This window comes from Ricinus communis, chromosome 2 (assembly GCF_019578655.1).
Source record: "Ricinus communis isolate WT05 ecotype wild-type chromosome 2, ASM1957865v1, whole genome shotgun sequence".
Classification (NCBI taxonomy): Eukaryota; Viridiplantae; Streptophyta; class Magnoliopsida; order Malpighiales; family Euphorbiaceae; genus Ricinus; species Ricinus communis.
The window spans coordinates 1954834-1978806 of NC_063257.1; the positions used below are offsets into that span (position 1 = coordinate 1954834).

The 23973-nt window shown below is 33.8% G+C and overlaps 3 protein-coding genes across 9 annotated transcripts; all 3 read left to right on the forward strand.

The window, feature by feature from the left end:
• The first annotated feature begins 4223 nt into the window (after positions 1-4223).
• LOC8275767 (transcription factor bHLH110) lies at positions 4224-8894 on the forward strand. 5 transcript variants are annotated; one of them, XM_002510384.4, is made up of 7 exons: positions 4226-5137; positions 5673-6366; positions 6801-6935; positions 7071-7136; positions 7455-7520; positions 8000-8059; positions 8472-8894. In XM_002510384.4, exons 1-7 carry the CDS (start codon positions 5007-5009, stop codon positions 8628-8630), a joined length of 1311 nt encoding a protein of 436 aa, XP_002510430.2. In that variant the 5' UTR covers positions 4226-5006; the 3' UTR covers positions 8631-8894. The 5 variants fall into 5 exon arrangements, with proteins under 5 accessions (XP_015573864.2, XP_025012520.2, XP_002510430.2 ...); XM_015718372.3 differs by having other exon boundaries at positions 4229-5137; positions 5676-6366; positions 8466-8894; XM_015718369.3 differs by having other exon boundaries at positions 4235-5137; positions 8466-8894.
• A 4096-nt stretch (positions 8895-12990) lies between these two features.
• LOC8275766 (bifunctional nuclease 1) lies at positions 12991-17608 on the forward strand. The gene is made up of 11 exons (XM_015719618.3): positions 12991-13386; positions 13628-13927; positions 14025-14195; positions 14321-14370; positions 14500-14556; positions 15127-15192; positions 15288-15362; positions 16025-16140; positions 16677-16768; positions 17215-17279; positions 17370-17608. The coding sequence occupies exons 2-10, from the start codon at positions 13633-13635 to the stop codon at positions 17274-17276; spliced, it is 984 nt and encodes a 327-aa protein (XP_015575104.1). The 5' UTR covers positions 12991-13386; positions 13628-13632; the 3' UTR covers positions 17277-17279; positions 17370-17608.
• A 954-nt stretch (positions 17609-18562) lies between these two features.
• LOC8275765 (phosphatidylinositol/phosphatidylcholine transfer protein SFH6) lies at positions 18563-23872 on the forward strand. 3 transcript variants are annotated; one of them, XM_048371110.1, is made up of 16 exons: positions 18563-18713; positions 18826-19073; positions 19334-19385; positions 19473-19770; positions 19862-19961; positions 20148-20414; positions 20546-20623; positions 20750-20851; positions 20943-20992; positions 21091-21190; positions 21291-21386; positions 21496-21612; positions 22038-22170; positions 22706-23103; positions 23293-23367; positions 23475-23872. In XM_048371110.1, the coding sequence occupies exons 3-16, from the start codon at positions 19346-19348 to the stop codon at positions 23493-23495; spliced, it is 1875 nt and encodes a 624-aa protein (XP_048227067.1). In that variant the 5' UTR covers positions 18563-18713; positions 18826-19073; positions 19334-19345; the 3' UTR covers positions 23496-23872. The 3 variants fall into 3 exon arrangements, with proteins under 3 accessions (XP_048227067.1, XP_015575097.2, XP_048227066.1); XM_048371109.1 differs by lacking the exon at positions 18563-18713 and having other exon boundaries at positions 18743-19073; XM_015719611.3 differs by lacking the exons at positions 18563-18713; positions 19334-19385 and having other exon boundaries at positions 18741-19073.
• Positions 23873-23973: the final 101 nt, after the last annotated feature.

Below are 23973 nucleotides of genomic sequence, written 5' to 3' on the forward strand. Positions count from 1 at the left end.
TTGAGTTGGGTCTCTAGGGGTGAGAAGAAAAGGCATCACCAATTCCAACTGATTCATCAGAGACTAATCAATTGGCAGAAAAATGAAACATTTTGTTCTTATATACACTAAAAAGCATGTTCATTATTGTTGAATTGATTACACTGAAACTCCTTGAGAGTTCTAGTAAATTATAATTAATTTTTGTCATACCACTTTTCATGGTAAACAGATGGGTTATCAGCAGTTTTAGTTGTACTGATAAAGCAAAATATAAAGAACTGGAATTAGCATTTACATATCAACAGAAAGAAATAATTAATATTAGACTCATCGCAGTGTAAGTAGGGGAATCAATTAGAAAGGTTTTTTTAGAAAAAGGGGCATCTTGGCATACATATATACAATCAACTCATCTATGTAAGAAGCACTAAGGAAAAGGAACATGTATAGGTGTTTTGACCCTAGGGTTGACTGCCTACAATTCCAAAAGGGAAGAAAGTTAATTCTATTTTGTGACTGAAATGTTAATGGACCCTTTAAAGTCATCAATGATAGCAAATCCTTTTAGAGAGCTATATCATTGCTTGTGTTTAATTAGTTTATTTATTTAACAACAGTTTGGTTACATTCATCGCTGTATATGGGTGGCTATAACCAACTAACTGATAGCCCACTCCATTATCATCATCCTGCTTTCTATATATATAAAGATTAATTGCTGATCTTATTTGATAAAAGAATTAGAGACGTTTAAATTGAAAACATGAGGCTACAAAAATTGCTCTCAGTGATAAGATTTGGTGAAAAAGAAAGAAATTTGAGCTTCCTTAGTTGGGGACAGTAATAGTCTAATATGCAATATGCAATATGCTTATCTTTAAAACCTTTTAATGTTATTTATTTGCGTAGGGGAACAAAATTATATATCTATTTCGATTACAGAAGCATATTTGAATTAACAAGAAATCTTTATGACACTATACAACCGATGGCTCAGTGAATAATTTATTTTCCTATTTCTAACCATGGCAGCAAATATGAAATCTATATATACATTAAAGAAGAAACAACACAAACTTTTATGTGTGTCTGTAGAATTAAGATAAAAATATTATTTGTCCACTTAAATACACGTTTGGGTTCTAAAGCCGAATCTCTGAAGATTCATGAAAGTGAGAGTAGAATTTATTTATTTTATTTATCTTTTTTTTTTTTTTTTTTTCTGTAAGATTGAAGCATAAACAGCCTTTTTTTGTGAATTGAATCTTGGAAGATAGCGAGTGAGAGTGGACTAACAACATTTTAAAAAAAGGTGACCAGCTATGAAGATTGAAAAGCTTTTGAATAAAAGAAGAATTGCTTTGAGGAGAGATAGGGGAAGTGAGGAAAGTATTAAAATAATAGTAATAATAAATACAGGCAAATAGAACATTTAAAAAGTAAAATAAAATGAAATAAAATAATTGGAGGGCATGCTAATGGTAAAAGGAGAAAGGGCAGAAGGCAAAGTTATAAGCTTGCCCATACTCTGATATCACTTTCTCCCATCAACTTTTATATTGATGTGAACTTGTGTGGGGCTGAAACATATTATTATTTATAGGCCTCATTTGATGGAATGACAGCTTAATCATATACTTAATTAATCTATTTCAATCTCTCTCTTTAATTAGCATTATAAACAAAAACAAATTATATTTTACATATATTTCAATCGTATTTTATAAAAAAATGATACGTATTTTTGCATTGTTCGAATGTAGAAAGATACAAGCATGTGGCAATGTTTAGAGATAATTAAGCAGGTTATCGTGCTTAATTTGCGATCACAGAAAGCAGCAGATCAGATCGAGAGAGAAAGGAAGTGAAAAAGAAGGAGATACAGTTGTACGTCACAAAGAAATGAGAGAGTAGGGTATTAGCTTTTGGCAGTAGGAGATATGATTGAAATTAGATGAATGCTTGATCATTCCCCCAAGCATCATCATCACCCGTTTTGAATTAAAACATCTTCTATGAAAACGAAACCATTTTTCTCTTACCAAACTAAATGACTTTCATATTTCTGCTACACTAAACCAACACACTGATTTTTTAACTTATTAATCTCCTTTCATCTCCCTTTAATTTCTTCCCATGGAACTAAAATAGCTTGTCAAACTAGAATCATTCCATTCACTAATAATAATATTTAATTCTTGAGCTCTAGCTTTAAAAAAATTGGAGTGACTTAGCCTCACCCAAGCAAATCAAGTATTATTAAAACTAAAAAAGCTTACTCAGTTTAATTCTTGAACTCTAGCTTATGAAATATGAAATAAATACATACCAGCCCTAGCTCTATTAAATAAGAAAAATACTTTTCTTCTTGGCTTTTGACTTTATTTCTTACATATTGAGATTCTTTATATTTGACTTAAACAATATCTCTTTTTAATTTGAATTGAATGGTTGAGATATTAATTAAATTCTGAATTTAGAATTTTAAAGAAATAAATAGTTATTTATTAGATAATAAATTTTGATCATATTTTTTAAAATTAAATATCAAGGTTTTATATATATATTTATTCTAAAGTTGACTTTATAATTCTTCTTCATTTATTTAAGTTAAAAAAAAAAAGATTTTTCTTAATTATGGTTAAAGTTTAATTTAAGTCTCTACATTTTATTTTAGTTATTAACCCTCCTCTTTATTTAATATGTTTTAAAAAAAAAAGTATCATAATTCAAAATTTAGTTCAGTTTTTAAATTTGAGTTTTGATTTCCAACCGCTTAATTTTTTTAATAGAAAACACTATTATAAATGAAAGCTTATCTAAATTTTTAAGAGAAAATATATGGTTTTGGATATCTTTAAATATATTTTATGGGTGCATGGATTTTTTATCTTCAGAATTTTTATCGAAAAATAATTTTATTATTTTTTAAAACATATATATATAAAATTACATATTATTAAACTGAGATGAAGCGATCGGACTGAGAATAATTATAAAACCTATGCAATACTCAATCTGATTTCAAAAGCATGGATAATAAGTATATTAGGAGAACGTTATCATATTCACAAGAGATTAAAGTACCGAAACACTAGACAATAATAATAATGCAATTTTCTAACCCAACATCCCTCGATAAATATATATTAAGGGTTTATATATTTAATAATTTAGTGTTTTTCGTTCAATACTATTTTATTTTAATGCAAGTGGTGATGAAAATTGCAAAAGAGAGTTTTTTTTTTTTTTTTCCTCTTTTTTTGGTACAAGCAAAAGTGAAGTTGAAAGGTATCGAAGCCATATTGACTAAAAGGCAGGAGTCACTTTCTTAAGTTATCATGTAGCCCTCATATATTTAGATTTTCATCCGCAACTAAACAGAGAAAAATGATATTATTTAAATGTGCTTATTTTGGTTCTTTTTCTTTCTTTTATGACAACATTGTAAATGTGAGTATTTATGTATTCAATAACTGAATAAACAAAGGATATAAATGGCACGACAATTAAATCATTTAAAAGAATAGATTTAACTGATTAAATCATATCTAAAATAATGTCTTCAAACGCCTGGAATTGTCTTTAGCTCACAGAGGTCAACATTTGAAATACAGCAAATTATTAAATTTTCTCTAAATTGTGAAAATTCTACGGGGGGCCTTTTAGCAAATTAAATTCTAACGAATCTTACCAAAAAAATTAATTTTATTTATGGCATAAGAGTTTGTATTTATTGTTCCTTTTTATACAGACAGTAAAAAAGTATGAAGTCAGAGGTTTCAAAAAAAAAAAAAAAACGAATATAGAAATAATTAATTCCCTCATATTCTTACATATTCTGATTTGCATGGCAATTGTTACTATAGAGTGGAGATATGGTGGCGCATAGATAGTTGCATACAAAGTGTAAGATGGTAATTTGCAAGCTACATAAATCAAACTCGTATTTTGCTTTAAATTTAAATTTATATAACATTGAAGATTGAAGATAAAAAAAAGGGAAATGTGACTCAAGCTCTGTATTTGTTTTGGTATGAGTTGAGAGGTAAACCTAATAGGGATTTGGCATTGAACTCACAAGAGGCCCGACATACTTGCAGGGTAAAAGGGCTTTAGTAATTAATAGAGCTAATTATACTAATAATTAAATGATTATATCATATACAGCAACAGCTATAGATGATATAAGATTGAATGATACACAACCACTAGACAGAACTTTATCATTTGAAGGGAGGACTAAAGAAAGGTACTCTACACTGAACCCTGATGGCCGACTCATGACTAATTAGATTATAAGATACTTGACATTTGCCAAATGCAATATAAAAAGAACACACTTAGACATGTGGGGATAGAGAGAGAGAGAGAGAGAGCATGGTTGTCATCATTTTTCTTCTCAGGCCTTTGTTGAAAGCCTTGGGATCGAAGGCACAGATCTTAATCATGCCACAGAGGTACTAGTAATCATCTTCCTGTAATTGCAGAGGCTGCAATATAGAGCATAAGGAGAGAGAGAGAGAGAGAGAGAGAGAAGGATAGGTTATTAAAATCGTTTAAGCTGAGAATTAGCTACCAAGAAAAAAAAGAAGTAAAGAATAAATAATTAAAGTCAGAAAGAGGTATGGAGATGGGTTATTCATGTTCTTTTCTTTTCTTTTCTTTTCTTTTCAAGGGTTACTTTAAGAAGGGAAACTTGAGAGACTAAAGAGAAATTTAAAGAAAACAAACTGAGAAAAGTGAGATTTCCAAAAGCAAGAAGGTACGTGGGTGTCAACTGAACTGTGTTTTTTTTTTTTTTTTAAATACAAATGAGATGAGATGATTCCAACTCGAGATGTTGTCCAATTTGAGATATGGACTTACCCGAGGATGCAGTTTGGTGAGCTATTTCCTTTGAATAGAGTGAGACGAGATTCCTGGATTAAAGCTATATGGTTAGCTATCGTTTTGTTTAAAAACCTTTAATTACAATCATCTCGGGATTTTCAAGAAACCTTTAAAAAAACTGTGTCATTATTATGGAGTCTGCTAATCTCCATCACCACCACCAGCATCAGCTTCAAGGCCAGCTTGTTAGGTCTTCTTCTTTATCTGCCCCATCTAACTATGGAGCTCCAAGCCCCCATGCCTGGACCCAAAACATCACTTTGTGAGTACTCTTTCTCTCTCTTTCTCTCTCAAACTATAAGCTTTATTTCTCCAATGAAGGTAGCTAGCTGTTACACTACCATCATGAATTAACTTTTGGATTTCCGAATCTATCTTTTTCTTTTGTTGCCCTTGTTTTAGTTTTTCCTTCCTTTTCTTTATTGATTTGATGTACATCAATCAAAAAAATTTCGCAAGAGCTGCATGTAGTTTTTGTTAAATCATCAAATGATTCCATTTCAACTTGGAAATGTTTTACTAAGGGTGATTACTATATAGCTAGCTTCTATGATACAAGAAATTTTTTTGGTTCAGATAATATCCATTAAACAAAATAAACAATGCAGAGAGAAACTATAGATCATCTACTCTCTATATATTCTTTTCTTTTTCTCTTTTTCTTCATCATATAGTTGCTGGGCCTGCTTTGATTTCCATAATGTAACTGGTCTTTCTAATGGATTTAAAGAAGTAATCAATTAATGTAGTTGTTCCTCTATTTAATTTTTCTTTTCTTTCTTTTTCTTTAATTGAAGAAGTACTGGAAATCTCAACAATAATGAAGTTGCCATAAACCCAAGGCAGAAGACTGGAACTACTTCTATCTCTTCTCCTCTCAACAATCCCATGATACAAGACTTGGGTTTCCACTGGAATGTTAATAGCAATAATGCAGCAGCAGTAAGCCTCACAAACCACCAGACTTCTCATGATCATGACCTACAACTTGGCAAAATCAAAGAAGAAGATGAACTTTCAGATTCTTTCACCAAATTTACTGAAATGATAAACAGTACTTCTGCTGCTTCAAACACTGATCAAGATTCGCATCTATCATCCACAAGTTACATTAAAGATGAGCAAAAATATATGACTGACCTTAGCGAAAAGCTCTTGCTCAAGACTATCTCTTCTGGCTTTCCTATCAATGGGCATCCTCAGTTTTCTCCCTCACTAATTTGTTCTAGTTTTGGAAGTCCCATTCCCAGCAGAGGAAACTTTAGCCAGATATACCCCAGTATAAACATTTCAAACTTGAACCGGTCAACGTCGCCATCAATCTCAGGTTCTTTTGACATGAATTTGCAGGCTCTGGATCTCTTAACTTCTACAAGATTTGGTGGGAGCTTTGGGCAGCCTTCTCATGATAATCTTGGCATATATAAAGATAACATTTCTTATGATTTTGACCGTATGCAGAATCATATGCCATCATGTAGCCATAGTAAAGTGAGTTTAATTTCTTCTTCCTTTTCTTTTAATTTCTACGAGCATTATGAATTGCATTATAATCCTTAATCTACTTTTTTTCAATGGCTTACTTCAATCCAAAAGCATAGCATTTGCTGGCTAGCTAGGTTGTCTATTTTGCTACTTAAGAAGGATTCGATCTATGTTATCTAGCTAGTTCAGTCTTCTTCCCGTTTCTTTTCCTCTCTCTGATACAGGAAAAATTGGAAAGTTGAAACCCTTTCTTTCTTTCTTTTTTCTTATACATTTTTCTATAGCAATTTATGGCACTAAAAGAATACCTTCTCTTTTTTGCTACACTACTGGGTACTTTCTTCAGCTTTAAACACTAATCTCTTTATCAGAAAAATCATCAGTGTCTTTATTTCTTTAAGAAGGATCTTTTAGTGATGATTTTCCTCTTTAATTCAAAGATATCTTCCATCAAAACCAAAGAAACAACGGAGGCAAAGAGGCCCGGCAGTAGCTTGATGGAGCCGAAGGCAACATTACAAGCTGCACCCAAGAAATCGCGATTGGAAACACGCGCTTCCTGTCCTCCCTTTAAGGTGCGAAAGTATAAATGAAGCTTTCATGTGGTTTAGTGTGCATATACAGTAATAGCCATTTTATAGAGCAGAAACTATTGCTTTTTTCTTTTTCTTCTTTTAATTAATCTTTGTGTTCCTTTGGCATTTGCACAGGTTAGGAAAGAGAAATTAGGAGATAGAATTGCAGCTCTGCAGCAATTGGTTGCACCATTTGGCAAGGTAATTCTATCCCTGATACTTTCATGGGCCAAATTGATAATTAATGATTCTACTTTTCTTTACCCAATAAAGTAAATCCATGTGTTTTTGAATTATGATAATAGGGCACCATGTCTCTGTATCATAACTAATTCTATTTGTGTTTCGGAGTTTATTAATTCGAGGCTTGCTCCCTCTAGTTGGGTTCAAATTTCGAGTCTACTATAATTTAAATTTAAAAATAGAGATGTTTACTTCTATGTTGTATACATTTATATGGATAATGTGAAATAACGTGTAATATAATTTTGCATGTGGGGTTTATGGAGAATATTGCAGACAGACACAGCATCCGTACTAATGGAGGCTATTGGATACATCAAATTCCTTCAAAACCAGGTCGAGGTACTTTCACTTTCCCAACATTCTCCTTAGGTTTCAATGTCTTCCTACAATGCTACAGTACACAGCTCTGACACAATTATGTTTACCCTTATAAGATGAAATTAAAATATTATATATTCTTACGCTATTGAGTATAGACCTGTTGGCTATTACTATTATATACGTCAAATCCTTCAAGACCCTCCAGTCATCTAGAATTCTGACTTGAAAGAGCAAGGAATATTAATCCACATGCTTCTGGAAGGATAAGTAAACGTGTAAACACAGACAGAGTGCTAGGGTTTCTGTACCGAGATTCCTCTTATTTTCTGGCTCTCTGTGTTTTGTTTTCTTTACTTATTTTTACACACTCTCGTTTTCCTTAGTTGGCTGGAACCGAAAGCGATTCTTAGTACAAAGCGGGGAAAGTAATGTAATGAGTGGGAAGAACAATTTCTTGAATTTTTTTAAGACACTTTTTTTTTTTTGGGTCTTGGCAGACACTAAGCGTGCCTTATATGAAGTCATCCCGCAACAAGAGCAGTAGGAATTCTCAATCAGTAAGTAATTTTAAAAGCTCTCTTAATTTTTATGCATGCACTTTATGCCCTAATAGAGTGAACCAAATTGCAAAGTCAATACGCTTCCTAACACAATGCATTATGGTGGGAAACGTTGGATGTGTGGAACCCTTTTGTCACTTGGTTTTGTTGCAAATCTGAAGACACATATTCTATGTTGAAATCTTTCATTGACTAGTTATCTTCTTGATCCTGTAGCTAGAATAAACCAGTCAATCCATGGTATTTAGTTGAGTTACGGTTTAAACTAATTCCAGGCTTTAATTTTACTTACTATTACTATATATAAATATATAGAAAAGCTAGCTAGATTTCTTTCCTTCTTTATCTTTTTTATGCGGATCGACTCATTTAACTTGTGCATATTTAAAATCATTGCAAATAGTTTCAGGGTCCAACCGTGGAGGAAGGGAATTTTGAGCCAAAGAAAGATTTAAGAAGTCGAGGGCTCTGTCTCGTTCCATTGTCTTGCATGTCTTACGTAACTGGCGACGGCGGTGGCAGTAGTGGAAACATCTGGCCGCCGCCTAGTTTTGGCGGAGGAACATAGTAATGTGTAATCATGAGGAACCATATTGACTCCATATGGGGCAAGACTAGTACGTTGTCTATGTAGCTTTGTTCAATTGGAAGTTCAAGTTGAATAGGAACTAAGCATAATTAGCTAAGTTGGATGTCTAGTTTGTTTGAATGGAGCAAGTTTGGTCATCCTGTAAAATTAAGGATTCTAGGATGGCCATCCATGCTTTAACAATTCAGACAACACATTCATAAGTAATTTAAACCTTTTTCTTCTACTCTTACATTTTCTTCACACTGCATTACCTGCCAATCTTTCGCTGCTTCTTCTTTTTATCTTCTTCGTTCTAGAAAATTCTTACTGGACTATGATCCACCTGTTCGGCTATGAACCAAGCTACTTAACAAGTAGTGCATGAACCTCCGTTCTTCTCTCCTTCTCATAATGAACCGCCATTATTGTGCTCAACTATCCATTTAAGTTCCCATGCCTTTGTTATAAGAAAAGAGAGAATGAGAATAACTTGATAAAAAATCCCAATATCATATAAGAGTCAAAAAAATAGAAAAAGAGGAGTATTTGACAAAAAGAAAAAATACAAGGTGAAGAGCAAAATTAATGCAATTACAAATCGGAATAACAATCACCATTTAATTTTGTTTTAACCTTGTTTTTCTTTAATTTAAAAAAAGAAAAAGAAAAAAACATATAGAATATATACAATTTAAAATAAGGAGATTAAATAAAGAAAACAAAATTGACATTTTATTATGCGTCTGTTATTTTGGAAACTGATATAAAGGCCATAGTGAGGTACTTAGGTGCTGACCATGGTGATGTTCCTTGGTAGGTATTTTCTCATATTATAGCAATTAAGGAGACCTTACCTTTCTTCACGAATCATATATAGTCTTAAGTTTGTTCCCAGAAAGTTAGCTGATTGGTTAGTCAGGAACGCCTCTTTTGGGTGACAGACCATCCTAAGGCTGTTCAAGCCTCACTTTAATTATATGATGCCTAATGCCCATAGAGGCAATTCTTAGCAAGAGATCTTTTTCTATAAAAAAAAATGAAAAAGAAAGAAAAAAAAAAAGGTGGCCTGGTCCATAGTCCATATGTGAACAATTACTGGTTCTGACAAGAATTTCCCGTTCTCTTTCATTTATTTCTAAGCTTTAGATTCCTGTTTTCAGTCCGTAAAAGGCCCAATCCAACGTGACTTTACCAGGCTTTAGCTTTCGTTCTGTTTTAAGATGTACATGGGGAAACTAGTGCGAGTAATCATATTTTTCTCAGTGTTATTGTTTGGATTGGCTTCTATACCTCTCTTTCTGTGTCTTTTACAAAATCTTTACATGTCGAAGTCTTAAAGAGAACTGAAACGACGACGAATAGCAGTGGATAATTTGTGTGTGATTGTGGAAAACCTGCTTGTCCACGTCTTGGCCAACTCTGATAAAAGAGACTCCAAACTGAAAACAAAAAAATGAAAATAAAATAAAGCGAAAATGCTACACGTATCAGATAACGAGCAAACTATCCTCCTGCCCTCTGGGAAGGACTGGGCTCATGTAATCATCTTACCATACACCAGCGACCGTAGCCTCAGATGAGGCTGAGAAGAAATGGTAAAGATAATTGCGGACTGTGTGCACCAGAACGAGGAAAAGGAAAAATAATAAATATAAAACAACAGATAATAATTTAGATTGGAGTGTTTTAGAAGGCAATGTAAATTAGTATATCTGAAGCAATAGATATAATTTTGTAATGAATGCTCTTCTTTATTTATCCAAATTAATCTTTTGATAAAAGTACCCAATTCTGCTACCTCAATTCAGCACCTCGTGATAACAAAAAAAAAAAAAAAAAGTAAAAAGCACGAAATTATATCAATTTTAATTCATTTAATTAATTTAGTTCCAATACAAAACGTTTTTCTTACCATATCATTTAAGCCGTTGCAAAACAAACTCTAAATATATTAATAAAATATTAAAACGACACTTTTCATATAAATTTTAAGATATTAAAACTGATATATTTCTCAATTGTTTAAAAATTATCCGTATAAAAATCTATAACAACTTATAATTAATAATACATTTAAAGCTCATTTTTAGTGATAAAAAAGTTTTCTCAGAAAGAGATTTTATATTCAAATAAATAAACTTTTTATGTTTATAAAACTTTAAAAAAGTGATTATTAATTTACCGCCTACTAAACTCTCCATAGAAATTAGCCATATGAAAGCAACGTGCCAACTCATGGCAACTTGTAAACGGGCTGTCACGAGCGAGCCCTAAGCCGAGATTAATTGTATTAACAAACATTTCTTATCCATTTATTTGTTCAATTTATTTGAAGCCTGATTTCTGGTCAACTGTATATGAAAAGAAACGTACGTAGTGTATACTTGTCGCTGTAGCATACATGATATAGAGAGTGTGGTTCTGTTTCTGTATATATTATTTATTGCGATATTTTTTAGGAAAGAAACGAGAGAAATGGGATATTTTGGGGGGGGGGGGGAAGTATTATCCTATAATATGATTACCACGTGGCAGTCGTCTAGGCATCTTGATATTTTTCAGACATCGAGCATTTTCTCCGTCGTTTAGCTAATTTCGATGTCACACTGAGAAAAGGTTCAGTCGATGCTCTGTATTGTCCAATTTATCCGTTTTGAGTATATGTCTTTAATACCCTTCTATCCTCAAGATAATTACGCCAGAGACTTTGAGGGCCCCGACCTATCCATCCAGCCATGTGCTTGTGAGAATTGCAGTTGACACTTTGATGTTGTGCCACGTGTGCGCCCGTCAGTTCACTGTTCTGAGGTGATATGTCAGTCCAGCTACGCCTGTTGGTTCTGTTACCGCAAATTCTTCTTTACTTTGTCCAGATTGGTTTGGTTTCATTAAAATCACATTTTCTTTTATTAATAATATCTTAATTTTTCAACACTCTCAATGGACTTCTATAAAATAATTTTATATAATTAAATAAAAGGATTTCACTATTATGCACAGCTTTAAGCATGCTTTTCATTGTGGTTTCTATGTTCGATTTTTATCTCAAATTGTGACTCATTTTAATAACATCATAATTTTTTTGACACACTTTGAAAAGAAAATTCATTACAAATATAGGGTGTGTCATTATAACTTAGTGTATATTTATTATTATAAATTAAAAAAATTATAATAATATAATATCGCTTCATGTTTAAATAAAATTATAATTAAGTATGTAATTAAAACATATAAAATTCTAGGATATAAATTACAATTTATGAATAACAGAAACATACTTAATGACAAATATAACAGATGCAATTTAAGCCTAATATATATATTTTTTATTAACTCTTGTTATGAAGTTTCGTATATTAACTTATTGCACGCATTCATTTCATCTCGCAGTGTTTATCTTCTTTAAATTGTATTATACTAACTTTGTGTGATGAAATGGTCAAATATAAGATAATCCAAGTTGAAAATATTGATGCCATGCCTAACTTTAGAAAACTTTTGTTGCATTTTTCATTACAAAGTTAAAGAAGTTTGTAATTGGTGGGTCAATAAAAAATAACAATTATAATATTCTGTCTTGCAAGCTCTTTTTAGATATAATAATGATAAATGCGTATTATCATAATTTTCTTAAATTTATTAAAAACTCGACTCTTCTATATTTTATGTGTTATTTTAAATAATTTTTAACTAATATAAATAGAGAGATATTTAAATTAAAATATTTTTTAATGTCAGACAGTATATATAGATGTTTTTATTAAATAGTTTACTTTGTTACTATATTTAATAAAAAATTAAAAAAATACAATTAAATTAACCAATTATAATTTAATATCTACAATAGAGTCAATAACACATACCTTGTTTTTATTATTTTAGCAAAGATGATAAAAGGCAATGAAAATAGATAAAAAAAACCTGGCTATATACAAGTTTGTTAGTATAGGAGTATTTATTAAGTTTCATTTACAGCTTATATTTAATCATTGAAATCTAATACTTAAATTTAGCATGTTAAATATAGTTTTTAAAGAAGAAAAAGGGGAAAAATATAATATCAAAGAATTTTAAAACCATTTTATTTGTAAGGGTAAGCTCAGAAGTCAGGAGACGTGACTTGAACATTAACAAGTAAAATATCTCAAAAATATCAACGAATATAAACACAATTAAATTCCAAACCCAATCCATTCTGCATGTTAATTGTGTGGCTTAATTCTGGGGGTGATAAATTAATGACCAGCAATGCCATTACACTCTCTAACGGGGGTAAAACTGTCATTTACCATATACCATCATAGCCGAAAGGAGAAGGTGCCTTAGCTCTCGCATTCTACTCATTCAATGATTTTAATTCCCTCGGTGCTGCATCGTCGTCGTCATCATCACCGTCATCCTTACTAGAAACAGTTTTTACAAAAAAAATAAAAGAGAATCTCTTATCTTCTCGCCCATCTCTCGTTTCCTTTTATTTGATCCTTTCTTCTCGGTTCATTCGGATCCTCAGTTTCTCTCTCTCTCTCTCTCTCTCTCTCTCTTTCTTTTCTTTTCTTTAGATGATCTCATTTGCTTACACTTCAAGCTATCACTTCCTTCTCTTTGCTTAGCTTAATTCTCTCTTCTACTTAAAATTTGAATTTAATTGGAAATCACCAGATTCTCGATTGTCGAGAAAACCTAAATTGTGTTGACCGTGATTGGTGGAGTTTTGACTGTTGATCGCTGTTTTCTTTTTTGGGAAATTCAGGTGATCTTTTAGTTTGTTCGATGATTTTACTCTAGCAGTAATAACTCACTGTCAGGGATCGACAGAGACTTCTAAAATATCCCTTGTTTGGTCTCTAGGAAACTTGTTTGTCTTTGTTAATGTGGAGCTAATTACTAAATTAGAAATCAATAAAATTTCAATCGCTTCTGCTCTATAGTTTGACCTTATTTTCTTATTTTCAGTACTTATAGTCCATGGATTTTCTTGAATTCCTTTTTAGGTGAAATGACGTCACTGCAAGGACCAGTAATTTGCCCTGCTGTGCGTGCAAAACAAGCAGGAACTTACACTTTACCCTTGAACGTTCCGTTGTTTAAGGCTAGGCTTGTTAGAAGTGGATTATGGAGATTCAAGGGTATTAGTGATTACAAAACTAAATTGACTGGATTTTCTCCACAACAAGCGCGTAATACTACTCTACAGTGTTGTTTGAGTTCATCCTCTAATGGTAATGGAAATACAGCAGAGAATTTCAATGTAAATGATGAAGATTATGTACACTCTAGTGTAGTTGAAGCTGGTACGCAAATTTAAATTATGCATTCTATTGAACTTGTATACATTAGTTTTCAATATATTGTCGTTTAGTGATTGTTTTACTTGATTTTCTTATACAGTTGAGGTGAAGAGTGGAGCAGATGGTTTCATGATTAAAATGAGGGACGGGAGACATGTAAGATGTGTCCATAATAACCCTCAAGGTGGGCATTTGCCAGACTACGCTCCGCATCCTGCAATTGTATTGAAGATGGAAGATGGGACTGGTTTACTCCTCCCAATAATCGTTTGTACGTGCACACTGCATTTGGTTGTTCTTAGAAAAAGTGGAAATTCATTTGTATAGATTATATATCTTCACTTTTTTTTTTTTTCTTAAAAAAATTTTGAAATCGTGAGATGTCTTTGTTTGCAGTGGAGATGCCAAGTGTGTTGCTAATGGCAGCTGTGCGCAATGTTCAAATTGTATATTTTTATAACTAGCCTACTTTTTTATGTTAGAATCTTTGTTGGACTAATGGAGCTGTCATTGTTAACTGTCTGAATTTTTCTACATTTCATACTTACAGATACTATTTGTTTATTTCTTTCCAGGCAAGACCAACTCTATATCAAGTTGTGAAGGAAATGATTGAGAAGATGGGTTATGAAGTGAGTTTGATTTCGTTTACTTTTTGTTTGATGTGAATATATAGAGGTGAGCCTGAGTTCTTGAGAGGGGAGAAAAGTAGAGGCAATGCTAGACCATAGATACTTGGAAGTATATAAGCAAGCTGCAGGTTGCGGCTTTCTAGATGAATTGGAGTTCTTGAGAGGGGAGAAAAGTAGAGGCTATGCTAGACCATAGATACTTGGAAGTATACAAGCAAGCTGTAGGTTGCGGCTTTCTAGTTGAATGGGAGCGAAGCTATAGACTCAAGGGGGGATACAAGTCATACAATGACGATTTATTTTCTTATACATCAATTTGATTAGTAAGAATATACTATATTGGAGATTTCATTAACAGAGCAATTCTGGTAACTTTCGGTTATTTTTGTTCCAACTCAATTTTCAAACCAAATTATTATTGTCAAGTCAAAATATCTTAGAAAGTAATGTTTTATCTTTAGACTAAGTTCTGACCGACTCGATGCTTTGGCTCACTCAAAATAGAATTACTTGTTTTTCTTCTTTTTCACTTTTAACTTTCTTTCATAATCTTTGTCCTCCTCTTTGCAGGTCAGACTTGTTAGGGTTACTAAGAGGGTGCATGAGGCCTATTTTGCGCAGTTATATCTCACCAAGGTACTTTAGTCCTTAATACAGTTGAAGTCTTTTCTGATACTGTTGACGTGTAAAAGCATAGAATATAATCGCTAGTACCTTTGGATGTGTTGTAGGTTGGCAATGAGACACAATGTGTCAGCTTTGATCTTCGTCCTTCAGATGCCATCAATATCGCAGTGAGATGCAAGGTGGTCTATGCGAACAGTTTTCTCTCTCTTTCTTTTTTTTTTGAGTGGGTTCAAAAAGTAATTTTTTTCGTATGCATCTTTGTTACATTCTTAACGGACTCTGGCATCTTACCAGTTAACTTGCTAACGTTCAAATCCACAAGCACATATTTTTGTTAATTTTCTTTTCCATTAAGCTTTGGTGTCATGTGCCTGCTTGCTTCTGTTACCCTTGGTAAGAGAAATTTCTAATCACATAGGTCCTTATGTTGCAGAGAATATTAATGAAGGAAAAATAGTATATTAGCTGCCAAAGATATGCTAATTGGAGATTTTTCAGCCTAAAATATCTAAATGTAGGTCACATGTTGTGGCTTTGTAGATCTTCTCCTGCATGTCTACGTGTTGGCCTATTATTTACAGTTGACTCCGAAATATGGATGTTATGATGAATGCTAATCTACTGATATGAAAGCAGTGTGAATCCGGATTGAGTAATTACTTATTTCTTCCTGCTATAAAATAAAGTAGAATATCTTTAATTCTTCAGAGGCCATAAGCAAATTTGATCGGGATACTTCTAGTTTTTCTCTTCTTATAACTTTTCTTACGGGGTGAAGCTAATGCTTTATATTAGTGGTTTACTGATCTTCAACTATGCATCAATTTCATATTCTGTCTAGGTACCAATTCAAGTGAACAAGTACCTGGCTTACAGCGATGGGATGAGAGTTATTGAATCTGGAAAGATAACACATTCACCTGGTTCAGATGGCTTATTATTTACTGAACTAGATCGGTTAGTTTTCACATCCTTAAAGTTGGAAACTTTTCTTTTTGCTTTTACCTTTTTCTCAGGGGTGTTTGGGAAATGAGATTAAGAAAAATTGTTGGATTTCTATTAGAAGAGGCTATTCTTTTGGGGGAATATCTTGGTTATCCAATAGCAGGTGTCAGTTTGTTTTTCTTTGTGAGATTTCTATGCCCTATGGTTCAGTTATGATTTCACGTGATGCATCTTGTAATTTAGTTGGAGACTGATGCCGCACATCTAAGGTTACAGCTGCTATGCAAGATCCTAATATTAAATGCTGGCTAAGACATGAAAAGCTTGCACCTACCTGAAGTTTTGATAGGATCCAGAAAATAATGAATTAAGAACTGAGTAGAAATTCATAAACAATATAGCCATTATGACTGAAATAGAGATCACTAAGAAAAAGATTGATATCGGAATCAGTAGTCTTATAAAGTGGATTGGAATCTGTCTACATGGTGCCTCTGCTTTGAAGGAGGAGAAAGAAAAATTTTGATTCACAAGTGATATATTTGCAGGCCAACTGGTCAGCCTTGTCTTGACACCAAGGAGTTTAATCTTGTGTCCAACTTGATGAATGCGGTTGTTGAGGAACGCTACCAAGATGCTGGTATGATTATCTTTACACATTTGTTGTCTGTTGAGGACATTTTGGGTTTTGAATATGCATGGACTTGCTTTTAAAGTTTCTTTATGTTTTCTTATGAAAAGGAAAATACATTTGCCAATTATAAGAGCTTGACATTGTCTGACCAGTTACAGTATCCACATGCACCATTTCTTTCAAATTGTAACCGAATTTATATGCTTGCAGTGATGCACAACTTGAAAATCTCTTGCAAATATAAAGTCGATATAATTTTCTTTCTTTGAGATGTGAAAATCCCGATGTCAATGATGATGTTATAATGGATTGCCTAATTGCATGTTTTCCACCAATAATTGTTTTTATATACTGGAGTTGCATCATGAAACTCCCCTATTTCTTTCAATGTGTTTATTGTCACTAACTATTAAAAGCTTTTACAATTTAATGATGATCATGTTTTATTGCAGCTCAATGGAGAGATATGCTTGGACAATTTCGTGCTAAAAGGAACTTGAAGAAATATACATGACTGGTATCTGTGCCACTATTTTTGATAGAACATCTGTATATTATGTGATTCATTTGAAGGAATTTATCTAGTGAGCATATGTTCTTGTTTCAGATGTTCCAGGAGAGAACTTGTACATAGAAACCATTGTTGGAAGGTCAGCCACATAGAGCTGTAACCAGTCGTGCCCCTTTCCATTTCTACCAATGTGTATGTAACCAAGGTTGTGAATATGTGTATAGATAAACTTGGCTTATGAAACTTGAAGCAATTAACACTTGTTAATTTCTGCTGTGGATGCTGAAATATATATATACATATATATGCTAAAGCTTTACTAGGGTTGTCATTCATTTTGCTGTTGTGTGCTTGATATCTCTGCTAAGATTGTTTTACGAAGTTTTGTGCAATCATGTTTCTGAGGAACGCTGTCTAGTTTCTTTCATTTTAGCTGGTCTTGGTCCATTTTCCGAATGCTAAGAGGACTTCCATCATAGCGTCGGGAACTCGCATGCGAGCCTTGCTTCTCCTTTTTCTTTCATCTGGCTCCTGTCGTTCTTCACCTAGCGGCCTTGTTTGTATTCAGTGTTGAACTGCAATGGACATGCCGATTGCCGACTGTATTAATAATCGATGATGATAACGTTACCTGGTGTGTCGGCTGTTTAGGTGGGGAGTCATTAACCCGCGCGTGCAATTTCAAAATTCCAACCAATTATAAGACGCGTACGAAATCCAATTTGGGATTTGCAAATTGGCAAGTAATACGACTATTATTCTTTGAGAGTGATTGGCAATATATTAAGTAATGGGATAATGTCTTTGCTCGGGTCCGTGATGGTTGGAAAGGCAGCGGAGAATACTTATTCGAATATTTCTCTTTTTGAAGTCCGAACCTAATTAAAGAAAATAGCAATATAAGGGAAAAGAAACCGATGCCGTTTATAATATGATTTAAGGACTGTGTATCCGCCTTCTTTTGAATTTTTCAAGGTTTCTCGTCAAGTCTCACTTGATGGCTTCGGAAGAGTATATGAGGCTGCAAATCTTCTTCTCATCTCATCCAGAAAATTTGCAGGTGTATGGTAATTTTCTTTCGTTAATAATAAATTGCCATATATTTAAATGGTATTGACACCCCCAGTCCAGTGAATGAGAGAAGAAATCAGATTTACCCCATGGATCTTCCTAATTGTAACCCTAATTCGGGTAAACCAAATTTGATGAACATAATTCACGTCGCGAATGAAAAAACAGCATTTAAAAAGAAGTCCGGTAACCCCGCCACGACCGTAAGCAAAAGCAAGCAAACAAGCAAAATTCCCGCCAAGCGAACATGCACTACGCCACTCCTTTGACTGCCACGGAGGCATTACCATAGGACCCCACAAAAATGACCAATTACTGGACAAGACCAAGAAACATCCCCCACCGTTATGCGCACCGTTTCTCTCCATTGTATGCCAGTCCCTCTCTCTCTAATTTACTTCAGCAACAAATTACTACTGCCCTTTTTTGTGTTCAGTTTCTTACCAACGCCACGTAAACTCTGTCTCTCTCTTTGCTACAGCGCTCTTGTCTTCTCAACCAGCTGGAGGCTGGAGCCAGCCGACAAAAAGATCCTTTATATTGAATTATACGATGGCGGATCCCAAAATTAACTATACCATTGATCTTTGATCTTTCAGTCGTTAAATTTGTGATTCTTTTTTTTTTTCCTTTGTAATAATATCTGTTCTTTATATTCTGTGACCGAAGTTTGATATTGATAGCTTAAAATCAACATGTCCGGACCATTGGATCGTTTCGCTATACCTTGTAAGTGTCCTTCTTTGACCGCTTCGTTTCACTATAACTTCTACACGCTCTTATTTCGTTTTGATCCTTTCCTGTGTTTGTGGACTCTAGGTTTTTAAATTGATTTTTAAGTTTCTTGTTACTGTTAGCAATTAGTTAATCATGCACTAAACCTTTTCGTGATTAACTTGCCTCTTTCTTTTGATAATTTTTTGATCCAAAAGTAAGAATTATAATACATGGTATATAAGTCAATGTATCAATTCAAATTGCAAAAGCAGGAAGGAAAATCGATGCCCACCAATCCTGAAATGGATACTGGCTGCTTATTTGGTAATTTGTTTTGTAATAGCTTGGTGGGGCTAATAAAATTTCATTGCACTCTACAATTATATTTAGAGTCCTTGGATGTTTTTGTAGGCTTTGAGGGTTCTTCTGGAAATGATGAAAGAAGGGAACGGAAATCTGATTTCGAAAACTCAGAGGAAGACAGGAAAACTAGAATTGGGAATCTGAAGAAGAAAGCAATGAAAGCATCTAAAAGATTTAGACGTTCTCTTCATAAGAGGAAGAGTAAAAATAGCGGTGAAGGGATTTCTGCCGCGATTGAAGATGTTCGGGATGTTGAGGAGCTGCAAGTTGTAGATGCTTTTAGACAGGCACTCATTGGAGATGACTTGCTTCCTTCTAGGCATGATGATTATCATATGTTGCTAAGGTGCTTTTCCTTTTAACAAACTATGCCTGGTTCAACTAAATTGGTCCTTTAATTCGGCTTTGGTTTTATGCTCAATGTTACTTTTTCTTAGATTTTTAAAAGCAAGAAAATTTGACATTGAGAAAGCGAAGCAAATGTGGGCCAATATGATTCAATGGAGGAAAGACTTTGGTACTGACACAATTATGGAGGTGATGTTATTTTATTGTTTTTGCTATACTGAATGCAATTTTTGCTGCTATATAGTTACTCCTCAATTTAGCAGTTGCTATTGTAGAGTTTTGCTCTTTTCTTATTCTTTTCAAGAAAAGCTTTGCGTTCATGCATGGTAATTTTAGCGACAAGATATCTTAATTATTATTCTTCTTTATTTTCAGGATTTTGAGTTCAGTGAGTTGAATGAGGTTGTAAAGTACTATCCTCAGGGTTATCATGGTGTTGATAAGGAGGGCAGGCCTGTCTATATTGAAAGACTAGGGAAAGTTGATCCAAGCAAGCTCATGCAAGTTACCACTGTGGAACGGTATTTGAGATATCATGTGCAAGAGTTTGAAAAGAGTTTTGCAATTAAATTTCCAGCTTGTTCTATTGCTGCAAAGAGACACATAGATTCGAGTACAACTATTTTGGATGTGCAAGGAGTGGTAGGTTCTCTATTTCCATTTATTTATCTCTTCTGCTAATGTTCATGTTGCTGTTAGTAAACCATTTAAAGTTTGGCTGAGTAGGATTATACTTAAATCCTCTATTTCTTGTTGATCAATTTGTTCCCCAGGGTTTAAAAAACTTTACAAAGTCTGCACGAGAACTGGTCATACAGCTCCAGAAAATTGACGGTGACAACTACCCTGAGGTAGATACTTTTGCTTCTATATTCTCATAAGGTTTTTGAGAATGGTCCTCTTAGTTTATTATGTTGGACTAGAAATGAGATTGATAGTACATCATCTGTCAACATCTAAAATGTCAACTTCCACAGACACTCCGCCGAATGTTTATAATAAATGCTGGTCCTGGTTTTAAGCTACTCTGGAACACAGTAAAATCTTTTCTTGATACTCAAACAGCTAGCAAAATTCATGTGAGTGGTGCTTTTCTTTATTTAAATCAATCATCTACTATTATTACTTAAGAGAAGTATATCATAGGGTTGGCTGATTTTTGAATCTCAGGTTCTTGGCAACAAATATCAGAACAAATTACTTGAGATAATAGATAAAAGGTAACCTTTTTTCCAAAAGAAAATTTGAGTTTTCTGGTTTTCCCCTTTCAATGATGTTGACTGTCTAAAACTTTTGAAATATCTTCAAACTTGTCTAGTGAGTTGCCCGAATTTCTTGGCGGTAGCTGTACCTGTGCAGATCACAGAGGTTGTATGAGATCTGATAAGGGGCCATGGAAAGATCCGGACATCCTAAAGGTTGTGATCATCTTGAAATTTCTGGGCTTTGTTCTGACTGTACTTTTGTGCCTTTTTTAATTAAAAATTTTGCTCATATGTTCAAACATTTTGTGCGCAGATGGTCCTCAGTGGTGAAGTTCTATATTCGAGACAAATAGTAACAATTTCAAATAGTGAAGGCAGGGTGATTGCTTCTGAAAAGCCACGTTATCCGGTAGTATTGCTCAATAGGCTCTCTTTCAACGCACATGCCTAGCTTTTTCTTACAACTTAAGTTTCACTCTCATTTTTCTAATGCTGTTTCTTTTTCCCTGTAAATCCAGGTAAAAACTAGTGACACGTCTACTGCAGAGTCGGGATCTGAAGTGGAAGACGTTGTTGCATCCCCCAAACCAACTAGGAATTATTTACTCCCAAGATTGACTCCTGTCAGCGAAGAAGTAAGTATTATTTACATTTGGAATGAAAAATTTAGTTCATGATGTAGACATCCAGATTACTTTGAAATCTTAATGGTTTCTAATTTTTTGCAAGTATTAAGCGATAAAGATCTCTTGCTTGATTGCCACTGCAGCTTTTTTCTTTTCTACTTTGTGCATTCCTTGTGTTTGATAAGGTTGCTTAAATCTTTCCGGTTCTTGTCATACTTGTTTTATGAAATATAATCTCTTGTTTGGATAATATCCTAGGATATTATAAGTTTATATGTATGAGTTTCTGAAGTTAGTCAAATTTGCTAACTAAAGAGACTGCACCTGTTAACTCTCTTCAAAAACCAGTCACTATATAAAATTCAGGTACTGAATGGAATGCTCATGTGTTCATGAAATGAACTAATTTGCAGTATGCTTGGATGTTTATATAGGCTAGGGTGGCTGGTAAGGCAAGTGCTGCTGGAGTTTTTGCTGAATATGATGAATATGTTCCCATGATTGACAAGACTGTGGACGATGGATGGACAAAACAAGCATCCTTTCAAGATCAACATACCTCCAGAGGTTAGCAAGTGTAACTACACAGTAAAAATAACACTCTTGCGCATCCTGGTCTTATTCACTATCAACCCTTATCACATTGAGAAGATCTATCCAGTATCCAATTGGAGAATCCCACTAGAGCAGAGTATTGGATCTTTCAACAAAAAAGTGATATAACTTTTCTAGCCTTAGCAAGTAAACTTTTAGAGGAAGTTGATTTTCTTTTGCTTCATTTAGTTTACTCAAAATGTTTGCTTCAAGAGTTATCTTACCATCTATCGTATAAAATGAAGATACACCACTATTTCAGGTAGGGTGTTCACATAATAAAATAAAATGGTCAGCATTTAATTTTCACAGGATGGAGTTCTAGAGCTACTGTTGTATGGAGAGTTTAGTTAAAATACCATCCTAGGACTTCTAATAGGCTCTGGTATTATGCTTTTTTTTTGGTTTTATTTGATGTGAGTTCTTGACCAAATTAGAGTTACTTTCGATATCTTGTATGATATTATTATTAATTTGATGCTGAATAGTTTATTGAAATTCATTGTAGGAATACCTTCTTTGCCAAGTATAGGGAGAACTCCAGCAGGAATTTGTGCTCGCATTTGGGCTCTGCTCATGGCATTCTTTATGGCCTTCCTTGCTTTCATCCATTCACTGCCACTTTGGGCAAAGAAGAAATATTCTTCGCCTGATTCTGTCTCTGATGCAACTCACCCAACTTCTGAATCAGTGCTCAAGGAGGAGTTTCGTCCTCCTTCTCCTGCTCCAGGATTTAATCAGGCACAGCTCCTCTCATCTGTCTTGAAGAGGCTGGGAGAACTTGAAGAGAAGGTTGACATGCTACAGATGAAGCCTTTTCAGATGCCTTGTGAGAAAGAGGAGTTGCTGAATGCTGCCGTTTGTCGAGTGGATGCATTAGAAGCAGAGCTAATTACTACAAAGAAGGTGATTACATCTCTTCTATCATCCTATCTTATGTGCAGGATAACATTAGATGGTACAAATTCTCTGGTAGTTTGGAACTGAACTTAGGTAGTGGTGGTGGTAACTAATTGAACTTATGGGTGTCAGTGCAAATATGTTTGTGGACTGGGTGGGGGCCTGATTCTATCTACTCATTCTTTTTTCTTACAGTCTTTGCATGAAGCTTTAATCAGACAAGAAGAGCTTCTTGCATTTATAGATAGCCAAGAGGAAGCCAGATCTCGGGTAAGTTGAATTATACTCTTGCTTGCACCAATGCTTGGGGGTTGGGACAGATTAAATTTTGATATTTTTCTCATTTATCAACACGAATTGTTTTTTCTGGCCTGCAGAAAAAGAAGTTTTGCTGGTGAATAAGAGTTGTTTGTACAGGAGGAATTCGTTAACGTGTGCATGCTATACTACCATTTTCATTTCTATAGCTCATCTTCTGGAGAAGTATTTGCTATGTACAGAATCCCGTTGCTATGGGGGTCAGAATTTGGTATCAATAACATGAAAAGAAGAATTCTCTATATTTGTTTGGGATCTCTACAACTGTGTTTATAATGAATATGTCGATAAAATACATAACTGTAAATCAATTACAAGAAAAGGAGGTTGAAATTACAGGGACTCCGCTGTTTTCCTATGTTTATCACCTGATTGTATCCCTGTCTACGAACTGAAGATTCAGAATACAATTTCACTTTAGTAGAGTAGTAAAATAAAATACAGGAAGTTGGATCAATTGGTGTCGCATTTAATCATGAGAACATGTCTGAACTAAATGAACTTTTTCAGTTTTATAATTTTAATATAATTCATTCAACTAGAATGTGAGAAGAAATG